This window comes from Phocoena sinus, chromosome 8, assembly GCF_008692025.1.
Source record: "Phocoena sinus isolate mPhoSin1 chromosome 8, mPhoSin1.pri, whole genome shotgun sequence".
NCBI classification, from domain to species: domain Eukaryota; kingdom Metazoa; phylum Chordata; class Mammalia; order Artiodactyla; family Phocoenidae; genus Phocoena; species Phocoena sinus.
This window is the reverse complement of record NC_045770.1, coordinates 31,974,229-31,992,880: the sequence shown is the minus strand read 5'-3', so window position 1 is coordinate 31,992,880 and position 18,652 is coordinate 31,974,229. Positions and strand designations below refer to the sequence as shown.

At 33.4% G+C, this 18,652-nt stretch overlaps 1 protein-coding gene across 1 annotated transcript; it reads right to left on the bottom strand.

Annotated features, from left to right (window-relative positions):
- Positions 1-1,141: 1,141 nt before the first annotated feature.
- Positions 1,142-17,172, bottom strand: ANGPTL5 (angiopoietin like 5). Its single transcript, XM_032641262.1, has 8 exons — positions 16,829-17,172; positions 14,478-14,622; positions 12,511-12,614; positions 11,528-11,621; positions 9,192-9,292; positions 7,209-7,329; positions 4,935-5,120; positions 1,142-1,714 (listed from the first exon to the last, which is right to left on the bottom strand). The coding sequence occupies exons 1-8, from the start codon at positions 16,922-16,924 to the stop codon at positions 1,395-1,397; spliced, it is 1,167 nt and encodes a 388-aa protein (XP_032497153.1). The 5' UTR covers positions 16,925-17,172; the 3' UTR covers positions 1,142-1,394.
- Positions 17,173-18,652: the final 1,480 nt, after the last annotated feature.

The following is an 18,652-nucleotide window of genomic DNA, read 5'->3' as shown; positions in this document are numbered from 1 at the left end:
GTACAATAAAGGAGATTCCCCTGTATAGGACCAAGAATTTCAAGGTCCAGAATCCACACATTAGACGTAGCTTGCTGAGTAGCAAAATTATTTCCTTAATTGTATATAAATTTGTTTCTGGTACTCATATCACTGCAGGCAGTGAACCTACAGTTCTCTGCTCCTGCAACCTAGTAGACATCTTACCCCAATGTAAAGACACAGAATCTCAACTGCGCCTCTATGAGATGGACGGGAAGCCATGGGGAACCGTGCTCAACCATTTGCAACTGTATCCTGTCTATAATCTGTACACGGTTTATTCACTGTTTGGTGAGGAGATCAAAGTGAAAGCAATCTTGAAAGGTGACTATGTCATTTTTGCTCATCCCTGAACTCAGATCAGGTTCTATGTTCTGATCAAACTAAGCCCTCTGCTGTACTCAGATAACTCACCGTGATCTCTATACCCTCATATGTATTTTTAATTCAGACCTCCTCCCACCTCACTTTTCAGCTACTTCTACCCACTGTATAACCCTAACTCTGGACAAAGTACTTTTCCACTCAACCCTAATTTTCTTAATTAACTGAATATGTTCTAGCACATTCCTTGCTGTGTTTTCCCATGGAAGCCTTACCACTCCAACTCCTTGCAACTTCCTAAAAAATGCTTGCTCTAGAGCCACCTCTAGACCAGTGATTCATTGTTCTTTCTCCTTCATTTAAAGCTCATACCATTCCTATTGCCTTAAAAAGAGTTAGGATATAAATGTGTTTTAGAATGCAACTGATCAGTATGCAAATGTATAGTAAGTTCATTACAAATAAGAATAAACTTATTAACCACAATAAAATAGGAAAACAAGAAGGACTTTATTTTTGCAGCAAACTCTTATTACCTGTAAAATATTATGGAATCACCTGGAAATAGTAAGGTTTTTAAACTATGTGAAGTTTATATATTAATCTGCACAAAATTATTCCTTGTAATTGTCTTCAACAGAAATTATCTGTAGATTATATATTTAGCCATTTCAAATAAATATAGAAATAAATATAACACATTCTTTAATTTTCCTAATAATGCACTATGGTTTATATGTTTTAAAGAAAAGGGAAAAATTTTTAAAAGGACAACAGACTACAGGTAGACAGGTTGCGATACACTCAAAACAAATTTTATTACATATTGTTAATATAATTAGTAGTAAAAGCATACATTGAACCATGTTTTCCTTTATAAAACTCTATAAAATTAAAGACTACTATTTAGACTCATAATACCTAGATGTCACCTATGGTTAAATTTTGGCTAATATGCTTGAAACACTCAGTAAAAAGAGAAACTATGTAAAATTGTTTATATATTATCAAAAATAACTGTGGAACACTCATTACAATTTAAAATGAGATTACTTAAAATATGGGTTGTAAATTCTTCTAATTTTCATTGAAACAGATTTAATCTTGACAGGTGAGTTGTTTTTGGTCCATGTGCCCCATCGAATTCCAGTTGTAAGCAATTTTCCAGGGAAGTAATGAATGCCATTCAGATTTGCGAGACCACATTGGTTGAACCACCAGCCGGTATTGTTACTGAGGTGGCTGCAGCTCTTCACAGGCTGACCATTGATGAAGCATACAGGGCGACATCCATCATTATCAACATCTGATGTGCTAAAAGGCATTGCGTTTTGATTATCTTCTTTTCTGAAACCCCGGAATGCATCACCTAGGTAAAATAGATTTTTTTAATGACGAAATTTAAAGGCATTTTTTGTAATTTTAATCAACCTTTACCAACCCATTATGCAAAAGCATTACATCCCAGAACTAAGGTTTAAATTATATTTTAATAGGTATTATATTAAAATCTCTCCTCCGGGTGCAATATGCCAAAATCTGGTAATAAATTCCTCAACATGATAGGCATGTTTAAGTAGACGTTTGTAGGAACAAATTATGGTGGTCTGTGATGGCCTAGGAAAACTTTGCATATTATCAGTTAATAAATTGAAAACTATTAAATCGTTGCATAATTGTATGAAAGGACCAAACAGTAGCAGTATAAATTGAATGATAGTTTCCTTCATATGCTTTAAAAACTAAATCCCATCCCTTACCCCTGGTAACCAGGGGTAATGTGCTCTCCATTTCTACAATTTTGTCATTCCAATTATTTCATATAAATAGGCTCAGAATATGTAAACATGAATAAGTAGGCATTCGATATAAAATCACAAAATGGAAGCTTGGCTATGTAGACAGAAGCAGATAATTTAGGTCAAAAATATGGTGTATAAACCTGTCATACTTTGGGGAAGAATAATATGGTAATTGGTAATTTAGGGAAAGAAAATAATTTACACACAAATTTTTATACCAGTACCATTTTACATCACTTTAGATAGAGAGGTATGGATGAAAGTGAAACCTCTACCTTTCAGGAACAAATTTATAACTGCAAAAGTTGTTTGATTTTATTTAGTGGCCACCAAGTTTATATTAAATGCCCAATGCCCTCAAGAAAAAAATCAGCTATACCACTGAGGTATGCCTTTTCTTCATGGCTCTCCATATGATATGCATACTAATTGGATAGTAGTTAAAACACCACCATATTTTAAAGACTTACATTGGACATTCTATGTGTGATATCCCTGATAGTCACAGTAATCTTCAAAGATTAAGTATCTTGGCCAAGGCAACCTGGCTAACTAAGTAGCAGGGGTAGAAGTCATGTTTGTTTGTTTCTTTTAAACCATATAAATAAAAGATTCTAATTAGTCCCATTGTACTTAGATTTCACTTATAGATAAAATTTGCTAAGATGTTTGAAACACTAAGTAAAAGTGAAGCTATGTAAAATCTTTGAAGAATTCAAAGCCCACATTTGTTTCATTATATTCCAAATGTTTGGCATCTTTTGAGATGTCTTTGAGGAACCTGGAGAACTTCACTAATGGTAGTGGCCTATCCTGTACCCCAGCCCTGTCTCTGACCATGCACTTCATAGGAACAAAATGCCAAAATTGCACATATTTGCAGGGAGGATATCATTTTCAATACCACATGGTGCAAAACCTTTCAGAAGTTCAAATGAGAAAGACAACACTTATGGAGCATTACCTAAATTATGTGATCTCTCCACAGATACTCTCCCTGGTTAAGTCCAACCATCAGAAGGATCATACATTATATGAGCTCCTCACTGGATTATATTTAATAATTTACTCTAAAAATATAATGCATAGGTCTATTTTTAAAGAAATGGCCCATTAAAACTCACTGTTACGTTTTCTGTCCGAGTGTAATTAGAAAACATGACACTTTGTTTTCACTAAGAACCCAGAGAAATGTCTCTCAAGTTTTAGAACCAGGACAATGTGTCCTCATGGAACAACTGTGCTCCTCAAATGTTCAAATTTCATATTTCTATTTTTGCTCTGAGCTCAAAGTCAAATATCTGGCTCACCTCTACCAAATACCTGATCATACTTAACTATACTGCTATCTTTACATTCTTTTGACATCTTTTTCTTTATCTTGATTATATTATGTGATCAACATTTGAAAGTTACTTAACTTTATTGGGAAAAGGCAGAATAAGGCATGACAAAATTTGAGGCTTCCAAAATGAAAAAATTCTTGCCATTATAAATTGTATCCTCTAATGAGATCCTAGTCATCTTCTAGAGAAATCCCACATAAACTTTTCCTAACATTGTATGTTCCATATTTAGATAGTTCTTTACTCTTTTAGAGATGAAGCCTCAAAAATTATATAACTCCTTAAAATTGTCCCTATATGTCAATATTTAAATTTCAGACTTTTACTTAATATCCTAAGTCTAAACCCCCTCAGATATCAGAGATTCCATCCATAACAGACAACTTCTCATGCCCAGTAATTTTCCTCCCTCTGTACCTTGACTCAAGCTGCTCTGTTTGCCAACATTCATTTGCCAAAAGCCTATCCATTCCTCCAAGTACAGATCAGTGATTCTCAACTATAAGGATGCCAACATATCCATCTAGTGAATACAAATACCTGGGCCCAAACTTACTGAATCAGATTCTGCATGAGTATGTACTTTCACAAAGCACCCCAGGTTGACCCTACCATTAATTCTTTGTTGAAAACTACCCTTCTCTGGATGTAATCCATTGGAATTCTTTCTCTTTAGCCCCCAAATCTCTATCGGTATTCTGTGTTTTCAGTTTTATTTAATCTCCCTCTCTATATTGTGATTAGTTAAAGAACTGGGAACATAACTCATTCATTTTTGGATTTCTAACACTAAACATACCTAATGAACAAGTACAATGATGAGCAATGAACAGGAGAGCTGAATTTAGTATTAACTCAAGTTAAAAATATCAGCATCAAAATATGAATTTAATATCAAGTATTTTGAAGTTCTAAAAATTTAACTTATTTAGAAATGAGTAGATGTACTGAGATATAGCCAAAAAAAGAAAAAAACCCCACTAAACTAGTTGTTCTATCAACCTGGGTCCTTGCCCTTGCTCAGATGTGATGAGCTGGGACTCTTGGGCAAGTCAATCTTTCAGGTTTCTTAACCTGCAGAGTGAGAAGAGTGAAGATCAGCTCTAACATTCTATGACTTCTAAACACCAGCCTCTCAGTACATGAAAATGTAAATAATGCCTTCCCAGCCTGCCCCACAGATTTGCTATCTAAATAATCAATTGTGGTTACATATGGCAAAATTGTTTTAAAGTGTATAAAGCACTTCAAAATCACAAGATGATGCAACCATCATAGCAGAGTTTCATAACTCAAGACTTAGCCAGTTTTCTCATTCCTAACCTATTCTGTTATCAGTTATGTGTCATATACCAAAAGAAATGCATTACTTTTATCTTCATCTAATATTGAGTCAGCTATATTTAAATCTTTTGGGTAATTTTAGGAAAAAAAAACTTACCAGCATTTCCTGAATATCGTCCTAAGTGCATTTTAAAAAATCTTGTTTCATCCTCTAGCCAAAAATTATCATATGATGCATAAGCGAATGTGTCATCTTCAGATTCCAGTGCCACATACAGCATAAAACTGGTATTCTTCTGATTCACTATGTAAAAAATCTTTTTCAGCCCTAGCCAAAATTCACCTGTTTAAAAAAAAATGCTTTTTTAAATATATTTTAATACAAGTTAGAATAACCCTTTGTTATTAAGTCTTTGGCTTTGCTTAGTGTTTCAATAACTCCAAGATGGCACACATAAATTATTTGAGAGACTAGATTGCCCTGGTTCAAATTATCAGTGTTTGCCTAATTTACCAAAACATATATATATGTGTATCTTCCCACTTCTACTTTACTAGACTTGGGATAACTAGTCTCTGTTTCATTTTTTTATCTCCCCAAATTAAATTCAAAAATTCATTTAAAGATCACGTAAAAAGTCAAGTTTTACCTTAAGGCATGTCAACAAAAAATGAGTTCAAATATTATGGCAGGTAACAAAATGATGTGTACCAGTAAATATAAGAGGTTTAGCCTCCAAATCAGCAACTCCTAAAGAAATATTTTCTGAAAATGCTCAGTAGAAATTATTTTTTCTGTCTTTGAGAATAATATTTTGTGAACAAATATTTCTTTGTTGTAATGAAGCTCATCAGTTACCTATGAATGAAGACATAATGTAGCAACACTGGAGCATACTCAGGTTAAGGGTCAATATTTTCAAGATGATTATAGGTCCAAGATGGATTATTGAACTCCTTAATTCAGACTGCATTCTTCTTGCATGTTCTAGCCAATGACTTTCTACCTCCCTCTACCCACTGTGGCATAACCTAAATGTAGACACTCCTGCTCTGAAGTATATCCCTCTGCTTGAATCATGAAATTACTGAAGGAAGTAAGGATCTAGTCAAAACAAACTTCAAGAGCTGGGAGACAATGTGACAGAATTCAAATCTTAAAACTATAGCTAAGATACTAAGTCACTCTCCAGGCCTTACAGGGGCATTTTAGCTACATACCCACTTAGAACTGAAAAGTATTCTGAAGAAATACTGGAAGAAAGGGAGTATAGGAAGTAAAAAAGAAGTACAAGAAGGAAGGTGGGCCTGCTTAGTTTCTCACAGTCTGACACTACAATTTAAGTGTCCTTGCCATCTTTCCCCTCTACCCCAACCTCAGATTTAACTGAACAATACATTTTCCTTAATCCTAAGTTTATTTTTTTTAAATAGGCCAAGTACAAAGCAGTCTGCTTATGTGAAGTATACCTTCCTGAAGACATTTTTTGTCAAAACTCAGATAATTTTCCCATGGACATAAGCATTAAGTAAGGAAGATAACAACTTAGAGCCTGCAGATCTATGACAGCTCAATTCAGAAGGCAGCCCTTACTGGAAAATTGGAGGTAATGCTGAGAAAACACAAGTATTTCAAATGCATTCCATAGCATGGCAGCTATCTGGCCTTACTTATGACATTTTATTACATTTCATGTCCCTTCTAACATCATTGGCATGCTGTAGGGTTTTTAGCAGTAGGACAAACACCACCACTTATTAAATCCTTGGATGACATTATTATGGGAAGTTAAAGATTCTAAATTATAACAACAATAACTTAAAATAAGAGCATGAAAATGATCAAAGTCACCTGCAAATGTTCCAATTAATGTAAAATTCTGTAGGGTTCAGAAATACTGGTGCTTCTATTCACCCGCAAAAGTTGATGCTGCCATTTGGTAATAACGTGAACAGATTTTACAGTTCACCTGGGGTTTACATTTTCCAAGTTTTGAGCATAGTGATTTTTACTGACATTTACATAATTTGAATTCCTACAGCTATGGACCTCAATTCTCTATTTCATTTGCTTATGTAGACACAACACAAATCTCAAGAATTTCAAGGTCCCTACTCATTCAGGTTTTCATTCTACAAATAGTTATTGAGTATCTGCCAGAATTCTGCTGGGAGCATAGTCAATACTTAATAAATAACACAATTTAGAATTTTCACTCAAATCATATTTCAACTAAAAATAAAGATTTTCATATCTCAACTGAAGACCTATTTATTTTAAGTAATTTGGCATATAACCAGAGGGTAATTTGTCATATTTTTATATTCACAAGGATTTGCTATTTTTACTAACTATTTGACCAATAGAGACAGAGTCCATAGGCATATTATCAAAACGAAGAAAAAAGAGGAGAAATAAATAAAATTTGACCTAAAAGGTCACCAAATCCATCCAGATAGTCGCACCATAACCTTTGGAAGTCAATTATCCCGTCGATCCTTTTCTGTATCACAGTCCATCCACCTCCTCTGTAATCCATGTCACACATTACCTAAAATAAACCCAGAAAAGACAAAAATAATATAATATTATTTTCATTCTTTTATATAAAACTCATACTTCACCCTTAAGCCTAGAGAAAGAGAAGATACTTCCACTGAAAGTTTCAATGCAACTGTATGTCATTAATGTATTCAGATTTTTTTAAATCTCTAGAAATAATACTGTTTATTATAAAACAAACCTAATTGTGGTCCTTGTATCAGTCAGTTTTTTAACATATGTGTTTGTAGCATTTTAAGGTTACCCTCTTATTCCTCAGCTCCATAAATATTTTTCAGTTGAGTAATAACTGTACCAATCTGATATGGCAGAGTGATGTATTTCTTTATAAATTAACTTTTCCTTTTAATTAAAACACTGATTTTTTAAAAAACAGTGTTAAATGTGCCTGTGTGCCTGTCTTTGATTGCTTTTTTCCTCCAAAAGCCTGGAAGGCCTGTGTTCAGACTGGGATTTTCAGACAGAAAGGCATGATTTGTGCCCCATCTCAGCAGGCACTCATAGGTGCATCTGTGGTGCTCTGTTAAATGCCTCTAAGAGGACAACCGTAGGGGACCCATAGAAGTGACACAGCGAGAAAATCAGACCAATCCTCCCCATCAGAAACTTCCCACACACAGACAGAAAAAGGCAGTGTGGAGGAAGTTAGGGAACCAACACTTTCCCACAAAAGAGGTAATTATGCATCCCACTCTTCACAAAATTAGAAGCGTTCCCTTTCCACATCTGTTCAGGTCCATTTTTTTTTTTTTTTTTTTTTTTTGCGGTACGCGGGCCTCTCACTGTTGTGGCCTCTCCCGCTGTGGAGCACAGGCTCCGGACGCGCAGGCTCAGCAGCCGTGGCTCACGGGCCCAGCCGCTCCGCGGCATGTGGGATCCTCCCGGACCGGGGCACGAACCCGTGTCCCCTACATCGGCAGGCGGACTCCCAACCACTGCGCCACCAGGGAAGCCCCTCAGGTCCATTTTTGAATCTGTAGGTGAAGTAATTTAGGTAACTTAAAATTATTTCCCACTTAATTCCCAATTTTTGACATCCTGTCAATAGATGTCAAAAAAATAACGTTAGTAACTCTGAGACGAGAAACTGGTTTAGAAAATATATTTTAATATTTTAATAAAGACTATCAATAAGGTATGATATTGGTATTATAAATTTCTTATGCACAAAAAAGTAACCAGAAAATTATATATATATAATTTTTATATATTATATACACTATATGTAATATAGTAACATTATAATACTAATTTTAATAACACAATTTCTAGTAGAACTTTCTTCTAGAAATCATGGTATAGAACTACTAAGGATAAATATGAGTAATTTATTTTATTTGATTTAAGAAATGGATCAGCTTCTCAATTTGTCTCACAATTCAGTGAAAGGATTTTTTAATTATTAATTTTTTATACAATCACAAAAAATCACTTATCATCCAAAGAAAGTATAACCAAGTGTAGGAAGAGAAACTAAAGTATTTTTAGCAAGCCCCAAGGCAAAGCACACAATTATTTTTTAATATCCATAAGCTAATTCAAGCAAGTAAGTATTTATTTTGCATAGTTCTGCCTACTGTAAGGATAATATAAGATCTTGCACCAAATGGATTTACTTTAAAGAGTGTAACCATGAACACTCAAATAGAAAAGTGAAAGACCCTCTAGTTCTTTTATTGGTTTGTGGTTTGGGCAAAGAATTCCAGAAAACAAAAATTTTGAAACTGGAACTTATACTGATTTATTTTAAAATTTTTAAGAAAAAATAAAATATTAAAACAATTAAAATTCTAATATTATTTAAATAAATTAGATGCCTATCCTATTCCATATAATAAGGGAAAACTTTACCTCAAATGGGTAACTAGATCCTTCTGGGTGGATTATATACAAACCGCTTGGTGTTTTAGTGACAGAACCAATGGTATCTTTAACATCAGTACAATCTAAACCTAGAAAAGTAAAATTAGTTATTTAGGATATTTCCACATATACACTTAAGACAATCATTTTATAAAAGAAAATTGACAGTGCTATCTGAAATTATTATTATTAAAATGTTCAGTAATGATGATGATTTTAACTTTTTGAAAATGAAAAATTATCTCAACTTTAGAAATAAGAAGAAACTAGATAGGTGGAGGAACTGGGATTGAATAAGTTATGCTGCAATAAACCTTCACTAATAACTAACTCACTGTTATTGATTAGTATTCCATTTGGTATCAACATTTATTTAATATATTTTATGATTATGCATTCTCTTGTCCAATAAATAATGCCCTTTCAGAAATCTAGGCTTATTTTGGGAACATAATATGTAACAGAAATCTGTGTGAATGAGGAGGAGAAAATCCAAAGGAATAAGTAGATTAATTACTATTGACACATCCTTTCTCCACTATTTGAAATTTCAGAGATTCTGGTGTTTTGGGGCCCACCATTACAATCAGGCAAAGGGAGAGGAAGGGGAAATCACTTTCTTCACCAGAGAAAATGATGCTGAGGCTAGAGCCTGCTCTGTTCACAATAGCTAGAACTGTAGCAGTCTATAATCACCTTCTCTTAAGCACTCTCCTTTCTAGGGGATTGTAAATATATTATGTAGATATGATATTATAGTTTATACTTTGTGTTATCTTTTATGTAGATATGTATGTAGATATGATGTTATAGTTTACTTTACTTTGTGTTATCTTTTATAAATGTGATAAAACAAATTCAACCCTTACAGCATCAGTTACCAAGAGAACAAACACATGAAAGCCTGATACTTCAGAACCAGAAGCTTGGGTTAGATTCCTAGTACTAATATTTACTAGCCAGAACCATTAACTAAGTTACTTAACTACTTTTCTTCATGTGCAATATTGTTATAATAATAATACTATCTACTTCATAGTGTTATTCTGACGATTTACATAGTAAGACATTATATCAATATAAAGCACTTAGTACAGTGCCTAGCGCACAGTAAACATGCAGAAAATCTCATCTACAAAAAGTTAGCTATGAAAAATTGTTTGCTTTCCCCTTCACTTCTAGAAGATATAGATTTGTTGCCTTTCTTCTGAATTGCTAAGAGACATTTTCATAATAACTTTATGCTCAGAGATATGATAATAGAAGTTTACAATGAAGGACTAATCTGAGTTGGAATATCTGCTTTGCCATCACCAACCAAATAAATATGAACAGGTTATTCAGATGTTTCTGGGCTCCATATTCCTTATCTGATGATGAAGATCATCATAGCAAACGCTTATACTGTCTTACTATGCATCAAGCAATGTTTTAGGAGCTTTTGGTGTATTTATTCATTTAATCCTCATAAGAACCATATGAGGTAGGTACTATCAGTTTACTGATGAGGAAACTGATATCAAGGAAACAGTGGATGAGGGATTTGAAGACAGGTGATCTGACACCAGAGTCCATGCTCATAACCACCATGTTACACTACCTACCTACACTACTCACTTATGGGAAATAAATGAGATATAATAGAATAACAAAAAATAACATGTGAAAGTGCCTGTCATAGTACCTGACACATAGGTGATTCTCAGTAACAGTTTATTTCCTTCTCTTTGTAAGGATAAAAGAAAGATCATTCACTAGGCTGTCAATAAGTATTTACTTGCTTGGAACTTTTTGTTATTAATTCACAACTGTAAGATATATAGGGTACTTTTCTTAGAAACCCATGACTTTAGGAATTACTATATATTGTTTTAGTATAAACAGTGCTAAATTCCACTTTCTTTTGTCTTAAGTTTCTTTTTCTTTTTAAATTTTATGTCCCAATTTGAAACATCTCAAACATGTTAAAAATAGTTTTTACAGGTGGGAGGAATTCTGAGACCTTCTTTTCTTCTAGCTGAAGATTGATTATTAATATTAAAATGTAAAAGGAGAGCCTGAATTCAGTTACATAAAACTATGTTATTTTCAACAGATTCAGAATATCTGTATACAGCAATAGCTTTCAAATGGTCAGAAAAGCTTCCCAATTCAGGAAAGTACACATTGTCTGGGTTGAAATTTGGCAGGTATTACTCCTCCAGTCTGTTAGATGATAATGAGCTGTATTTTTTAAACAAAAGTTCTAAATGCTCCAACCTGTCCAGGAAATTTTTAAGCAATAAAAGACAAGTATGAAAAGGGTGAAATACCAAAGTTCTCACCGTGTGACTGAACTGGTCTGTGAGGAAAAGTATCCAGCTGTTTTCTAAAAACTTCTGTAGTCAAAATGAGAACTCGATTCATGAGCTCATTAACCTAAACACACATGCATACATTTAAGCAAATTTATATTTGAACAAAACTCTCTTAGCTGAATTTTATAAGTGATATCTCTAAGCCTCTTATAAATCCAGCTTTGAAATATATATAATGTCCATTTTTCTTTTGAATTCCTTACTGCTCTAAGCAGTAAAGAAAGGCATTACTAAATAGCAATCATTAAATTGAGTACTGTTTTCCTCCTACACATTGCTTTCATCTGCCCAGTTCTGCATTTGACCGCTCTTGCAGATCTGTTCTTTGTATCTTGCCTCCTACTTTGCTGTAGTTTCTTATCTGATCTCCCTGTCTCCTCCCTCTGCTCTTCCTCAAGTCATCCTCCTCACTAGCTGTCAATCTAATCATCGCATTTCCCTGCTCAGACACTTCAATGACTCCTTGGTGTGGCATGAGTTAGCTCCTATTTCTTTAAGTCAGTTTTCCTTATACACCTCAACCTCACCAGCCACTCCACCCCTGCACCACTTCAAGCAGTTCCCCAGAATCGAAGGTCCTACTCTTCTTACCCCACATTTGTGACCTTTGAAGGATTTATCCATCTTTCATGATTCAGTTCATAATCTCTGTCATCTGGGAATACTTCTCATAGCTCAGATATTGAATTTCTTTGGTGCATCTTTCTGACAGCAGTCACAACATTTTCAATACATTTTTCTGCTCTCTTAGACTGTATAAGCTTTAAGTGAAGATCTTTTTTTGTTGTTATTGCTTTCTGTTTGCCTGAGGCTTACTATGGTGCCTCTAACATAGTAGGCACTAAATAGATGTATGGACTTTAATAAATTAAAAAATTAAACAATTATACCTCTAGCTAAGTATATCAATGTACACATACAATAACGACACAATTCTAAAAAATCCATACCTGATTAGATAAATAATCCAAGGAAGCTTGCTGCTCATCCATCATATTTCTTAGTAGTTTTTTGGTACTTCGTGTATAAGAAACAATAGAATTTTGCAAATTTCCTTAAATCATAACAAAATGTGTTTGCTAAATATTATTTTGTTATAGAAAACAATTACAGTGAAAAATAATTTCAAAATGATTTTGGATAAATATGTAACAATAAAGCTCAATCTAATACATAGAATTGCATATTCTAGTTAGTACTTTTTTGTTTAACCCAGGATTATCCAAGAAAACAATTATTTCAATACCTCGCAATGAAAGTATGCTTCCTAATAATTTAGATTACCCCCAAATAAGTTAATCTGATATAAATGCGAGACAACATTCTGAATATCAATTCTCACTTTATAAGATGAGAGGTACAGAAGCAGGAGGTCCAAGACTCATCAATTCTTACTACATAAGAAAGTAAAAGGCAATAATTCCATATCATGTAAGTTAATTTTAAAAGTAAATCTTTCTTTAACTTTTTTCTATTAATGCTACATTTTTATATAAACAAACTACAAACACACATACATATATACTCATAATAAATCTTAGTCAAAAGTTTTAGCTGGTTGGTTTCTGGTTAAACTTTTACTATGTATTTTTGTTTTTATTTTAAAACAATCTTACTTATAGAATAGTTTCAAGAACAGTATGAAGAACTTTTTCTTAATTCTTTTGAGCATGCCACCATGATGCCCCTGGATACTTCAGTGTGTTTTTCTTACACCAAAGACATTCTCCCCAACACAGCCATAAAAATCAGGAAATAAATATTGACTACCATGTACTTCTCAGATTTTATCCAAGTTTATTCAGTTATACTGATGATGTCCTTTACAACAAAAGGAGTGACACATTATGGCATACATTATTCTTTTAAAAATTATTTATTTCTATGTTCCTAACTTTTACTCTAGCAGTAGAATTACATTAATAATTCATGATATTTTAAAATCTACCTCATCCAGCTTCATCTCTCATTTTTACTTTCAGTCTCTCACTTTCTATTAGATACTCCCTGGATTTAGATATCTGTCTTAATGGATCTAAAGCCACACTCATAGGTTTGAGAAGCCTGAGATACCTGTGTTACACATAGAATTAAACACGATAAAGTGAGCTTTTTATACTTTCTGATCTAGGAGTTACAGTCCTATAAGAACTGGATCAGAACCTCCTCCCTTTCTGATCCCCTGTCTCATTTCACTGCCTATGTACATATAAATAGATCATGAAAATTACTGCACTATTACTAGTTTTAAACAAAAATGGAGATTTTAAAACTTTTTATTTGTTATGCTTTGCTACATAAATTCGCTGTGAATTTGTATTATATCTATTGTAGCATTTACTCAATATTAGAGAATTCCTTCTCAAAACTCAGGTGAAATTTGCCATTTGTTCAGACGGAAGTAAGAAAATAGTGCTAGGTGAATTGATACCATCAGTGCGTTGTGGCTCGCCCCTTCCCTCTGTGGCTAGTTGGTGTCACTGGGCCATATTATACAGAAGAAGGATTTGTTCATTTACCAAACACTTACGAAGCACCTACTATGTGCCAAACACATAAAACTCCTGGCCTAGGATGATCAGGATATATATAAAATGACCCACATAAATGCTAAGGTATATTTTTCCATCTCTACCCTAGAAATAATAAATCATATACCTGTATAATTGTGGGGGGGAGGTTTTTTGTTTTGTTTTGTTTGCGGTATGCGGGCCTCTCACTGTTGTGGCCTCTCCCGTTGCGGAGCACAGGCTCCGGACGCGCAGGCCCAGCGGCCATGGCTCACGGGCCCAGCCACTCCGCGGCATGTGGGATCTTCCTGGACCGGGGCACGAACCCGTGTCCCCTGCATCGGCAGGCGGACTCTCAACCACTGCGCCACCAGGGAAGCCCAATTGTGGTTATTTTTAATACTTACTACACATGAAATGTTTTTCTTCTCGTGTAATTTTAGTTTTAACATCACATGATTCCTCACAATCTTCTTTATAAACAGTAGCATTACTTTTACTTTCACCTTTTGCATTAGATTCATCTTCTACAATGTTAACTACTGGAGAATCCTTTATATTAAAAAAAATACAAATAAGAAAAAATATATGAAATATGTTATATTACCTAATATGTCATAAATAAGAAGAGTGTAGAAAAAAAGATGAGATTTCAGGACATATACAAGGATGATCATTAGAAAAAAACATAATTAACTGGTTAGTTCAAACTTCCACAAATAAACCTTATGGGTAAATTCTAGGTATGAACAATAAATATATGTTGATTCATTATTTTTGCTCTCTTTTTTTCTTCTCCAATTCCAAAAGGAATCATTTAGGGTCTACGTTCTCGTGTGGTGGCTCTATGGCCTTGACCTTTAACTTCTACACATTTCCATGTGCGATATAGTTCTGACCATCCCTCTTCCAGAAATTGTGCAATTTGAAATTCTTTGAATGGGTACTAAGAAGGTTCCCTGAGATGCCTACAACATTTCTATGCCAAAAACACTTTCTGCCACTAGTTATTAGGAATCGTGATTTGGGGAAAATGTGCAGGAGAATTGTCGCTTTTGTATAAGCTAAAGTATTTACAGATTTGAAAGGTAAAGTATGCATAGATTTAAAAGGTACCACTGAATATTTAAAAAGGATACCCAACAAGGACCTACTGTATAGCACAGAGAACTCTGTTCAATGTTATGTGGCAGCCTGGATGGGAGGGGGGTCTGAGGGAGAATGGATACGTGTATATGTATGGCTGAGTCACTTTGCTGTGCAACTGAAACTATCACAATATTGTTAATCGGCTATACTTCAATATAAAATAAAAAGTTAAAAAAATTTTTTTAAAAAGGTAGCAGTGATAACAGAAAAAAAGCACGGAATTTTGCTTTGCAAAATCAACAACAGATATCATTTTAAAAAGCCAGCAACCGTATATATAGAATGGATAAACAACAAGGTCCTACTGTGTAGCACAGGGAACTATATTCAATATCCTGTAATAAACCATAATGGAAAAGAATATGAAAAAAGACATATATATATATATATTCAGTTACATATGTATAACTGAATCACTTTGCTATACAGCAGAAATTAACACAACATTGTAAATCAACTACACTTCAATAAAATAAATTTTTAAAAAATTAAATTTAACTTAAAATAAAAAGCCAACAACCAACTACAAACCTGTGATTGCTAGTGGGGAGAAGGAAGGAGAAAGGTGTAAGATGGGGTAGGAGGTTAAAAAGTACTAACTACTATTCAAAAAGAAAAAAGAAAGAAAGCCAATTACAGATGTCATTCCAAAGGTATCTATTCTTGTTGGCACACTACTGGTTTTTTTAATGTTAAAACATCCTTTGGTATAAGTTATGTGATTTAGAATAACTCTGTAATTTAAAGAAAATAATAACAAGCTTTGTCCTCTTTGACCTGGATATTGAGAGAAAGGTAAAGAGCTAATCACAATATAAAAGATATTTGCCCAAAAAGATGCTTACATTTTGTTACATAGATCTACTTTTAACTTTTTGCTGTTTCCCCTAAACTCCTATAATAATTGACATAGTAGATGTTTTCAAAAACTTAGGTTACAACTATATTTTTTAGATCTAAATAAGATTCTTAAATTTTTAGTATAGAGAATTGTTATTAATATTTCTGTAGCTTTTTTAGAATTTATTCTTGCTTCAACTTTGGAATTTAGTATTGATACCGTGGTAAATACAGTTTATAACATTTAAAAATTATAAGCCAACATCTAAATGTATAGAGATTCAAATCACAATCTACTCATAGTATTACATACACTATCTTAGCTATCAATCACTCTGACATTGTTTTGAATAAAATTTTCTAATTTTAAATTTTAACATTTCCTAGGTAACCAGTCACAAGACTATATTTGAAGTATGAAAGTTTCTAGAATAGTTTTTTTTAAGCAAAGTGAATTTTTTTACTACCTACCAGATATTTCATTATTAAAGTTAACTGGAAAGTTGTTGGCTAGTTTTTAACCAAGGCCTGCAATTTCTTTAACAATTTTTCACAAGAAATGTATTAAGAGTCAATCTTCAGTTTATGGTTTCCTAAGTTTAAAAGTAATATTATTTAAGCATAAGTCTCAGCATTTCTAAATAAACACTTTAATTTTCCCATAAATTATATTGAGTACTGTAATTAATCTTTTCAAACATCTAATATATATCTTGAAAACTATATAATCATGCTTTCCTAGCTGAAATAATATTGCTGAAATTCTTACCGTAGAATGATGAACACAGTTACCTTGTATAACTTCTCCACAAGTAAAAATACATAGATTTAAAAACAAGAGTGAAGCTTGGAAAAGATAAATCATATTTTTCTTGGTTGGAGAAATGAAAATTTTCTTCAAATATCAGTCAGCTCTGTGTGGAAAGAACTCTAGTACACAGAGTCTTCAGTCAAAAATTTCTGGAAGGTGTACAACAAAAATAGAAGCCAGTACTTACTAGTTTCCATGCCCTCATTTGAAACACCCTTCATATGAGAAACAAGGTAGCCTCTAGAGATCCAGTCATTTTAAGTTATACAAACCTCTTCTATCACTACATGCCTGCATTGTAAATCCATGCTTTTGGAATACAGGCCGTAGCCAGACAGCTAGGTAGCTAAATCAAGTAAGCAAGCAAGAATTTATAGCATCATCTAGTTTTTATGTCAGATTTTTTTTTTTTTTGCCCTTAGGAAAAAATGCCTTTGATAAGGTATAACTCTATAATTGCGAACCAGTTTGCATAAAAATAGTAAAAAAGTAGAAATGAGTGATGTAGAGGGAAGAATATTACATTGGAACTATTTCTACAAAATACTAAGTAGAAATTTAACCAGTGTGGACACCCAGAGCAGATAATTCAGACTTAAAATATGTTTGCAACTGAATTTAGCTGTCAGTGATGGTCACATTAACCACATAATGCCAAATTTCTAGGACTCTAATTGATTTATATGTTTTACATCAATAGTGTCAAAACTTCAAAAATTGTGACTATAAGGGGACTATTGTAATTGAAAATTACCACTCTCTGAAAGTTGATAGATCAATGTCTGTGATGAATTTTCAAATTCTCCATGATAGTGGCTCCTGTTTTTCACCACTTAAGCATGCCTAAGTCTTCACTACCCTAAAATTAAGATTTTCCTGAGTCTTGCTTCCTATTCAAGGTATTATTTTATCCATTTCCTTTCCTAGCCCAAGAACAACAGGGCAGAGATCATAGTTTTTATGGTACTTGCATAGTGATTGGTATGGTATAGGCATTAGGGTATCAATTAATGAAGTAATATCTTAAACAAATTATTTTCTGACTTTACATCCTCACGCACTATTTAAATGCAAACACTCTTATCTCTTATTCTACTGAAAATTTCTCAGTAGAGGCAGCTTGGTGGGGGGGTTGTTGGGAGTGCTGGCTCTGGTACCAGAATGCCTGGGTGAATCTTGACTCACCACTCCCTTGCTCTGGAAACTTGGGCAAAATTACCTAATATCACTATAGCTTACTTTCTTTGTAGAATGAGGATTGTTGTGTGGATTCAGTTATTTAATATATGTAAGCACTTAGCACAGTGCAAGAGACACGACAAGTACTCAAGTGTTAGGTGGTATAATTATTTTTTTTTAATTATTATCATAATTATTATTTGACTTGCTCTAAAATACAGTTCTAACATTGCTGGCAATATTGATGACCTTTAAAATCTATATTAGAACTAGACGAGTATGTATCTTTAATCTTAAATTTCTAGTTGACGTCTCATAAGATTGAAAAGAAGATGGCAGAACTTTAGCAATTTTAAATCAGTCAGACATTAATATTCTTTATTCTTTCACAGCATGCCCAGAGACAAATTCAGGAAATTCTTACTTGAGCAAGAAAATACTTCAACAGAAAAAGTAATAGCCTCAGCAAGAAAATACTTCAGCAGAAGAAAAAATAGCCCCAGCCAAGATGAAAGTGAAAGCTCAAGAAATTGTCCATCACATGCTGCCTCACATAATTCACAATGTTATTTATAATGGTATCCAAATTAGATAAATTACATG

Excerpts from the sequence above, each read along its gene's own strand:
- ANGPTL5 (XM_032641262.1), bottom strand. The coding sequence starts at position 16,924 with ATGATTTATCTTTTCCAAGCTTCACTCTTGTTTTTAAATCTATGTATT. Across the intron at positions 9,293-11,527 it reads CAGACCAGTTCAGTCACACG|GTTTAGATTGTACTGATGTT; the intron begins GTGAGAACTTTG and ends TTACTTTTCTAG. Across the intron at positions 1,715-4,934 it reads ACGATATTCAGGAAATGCTG|GTGATGCATTCCGGGGTTTC; the intron begins GTAAGTTTTTTT and ends TATTTTACCTAG.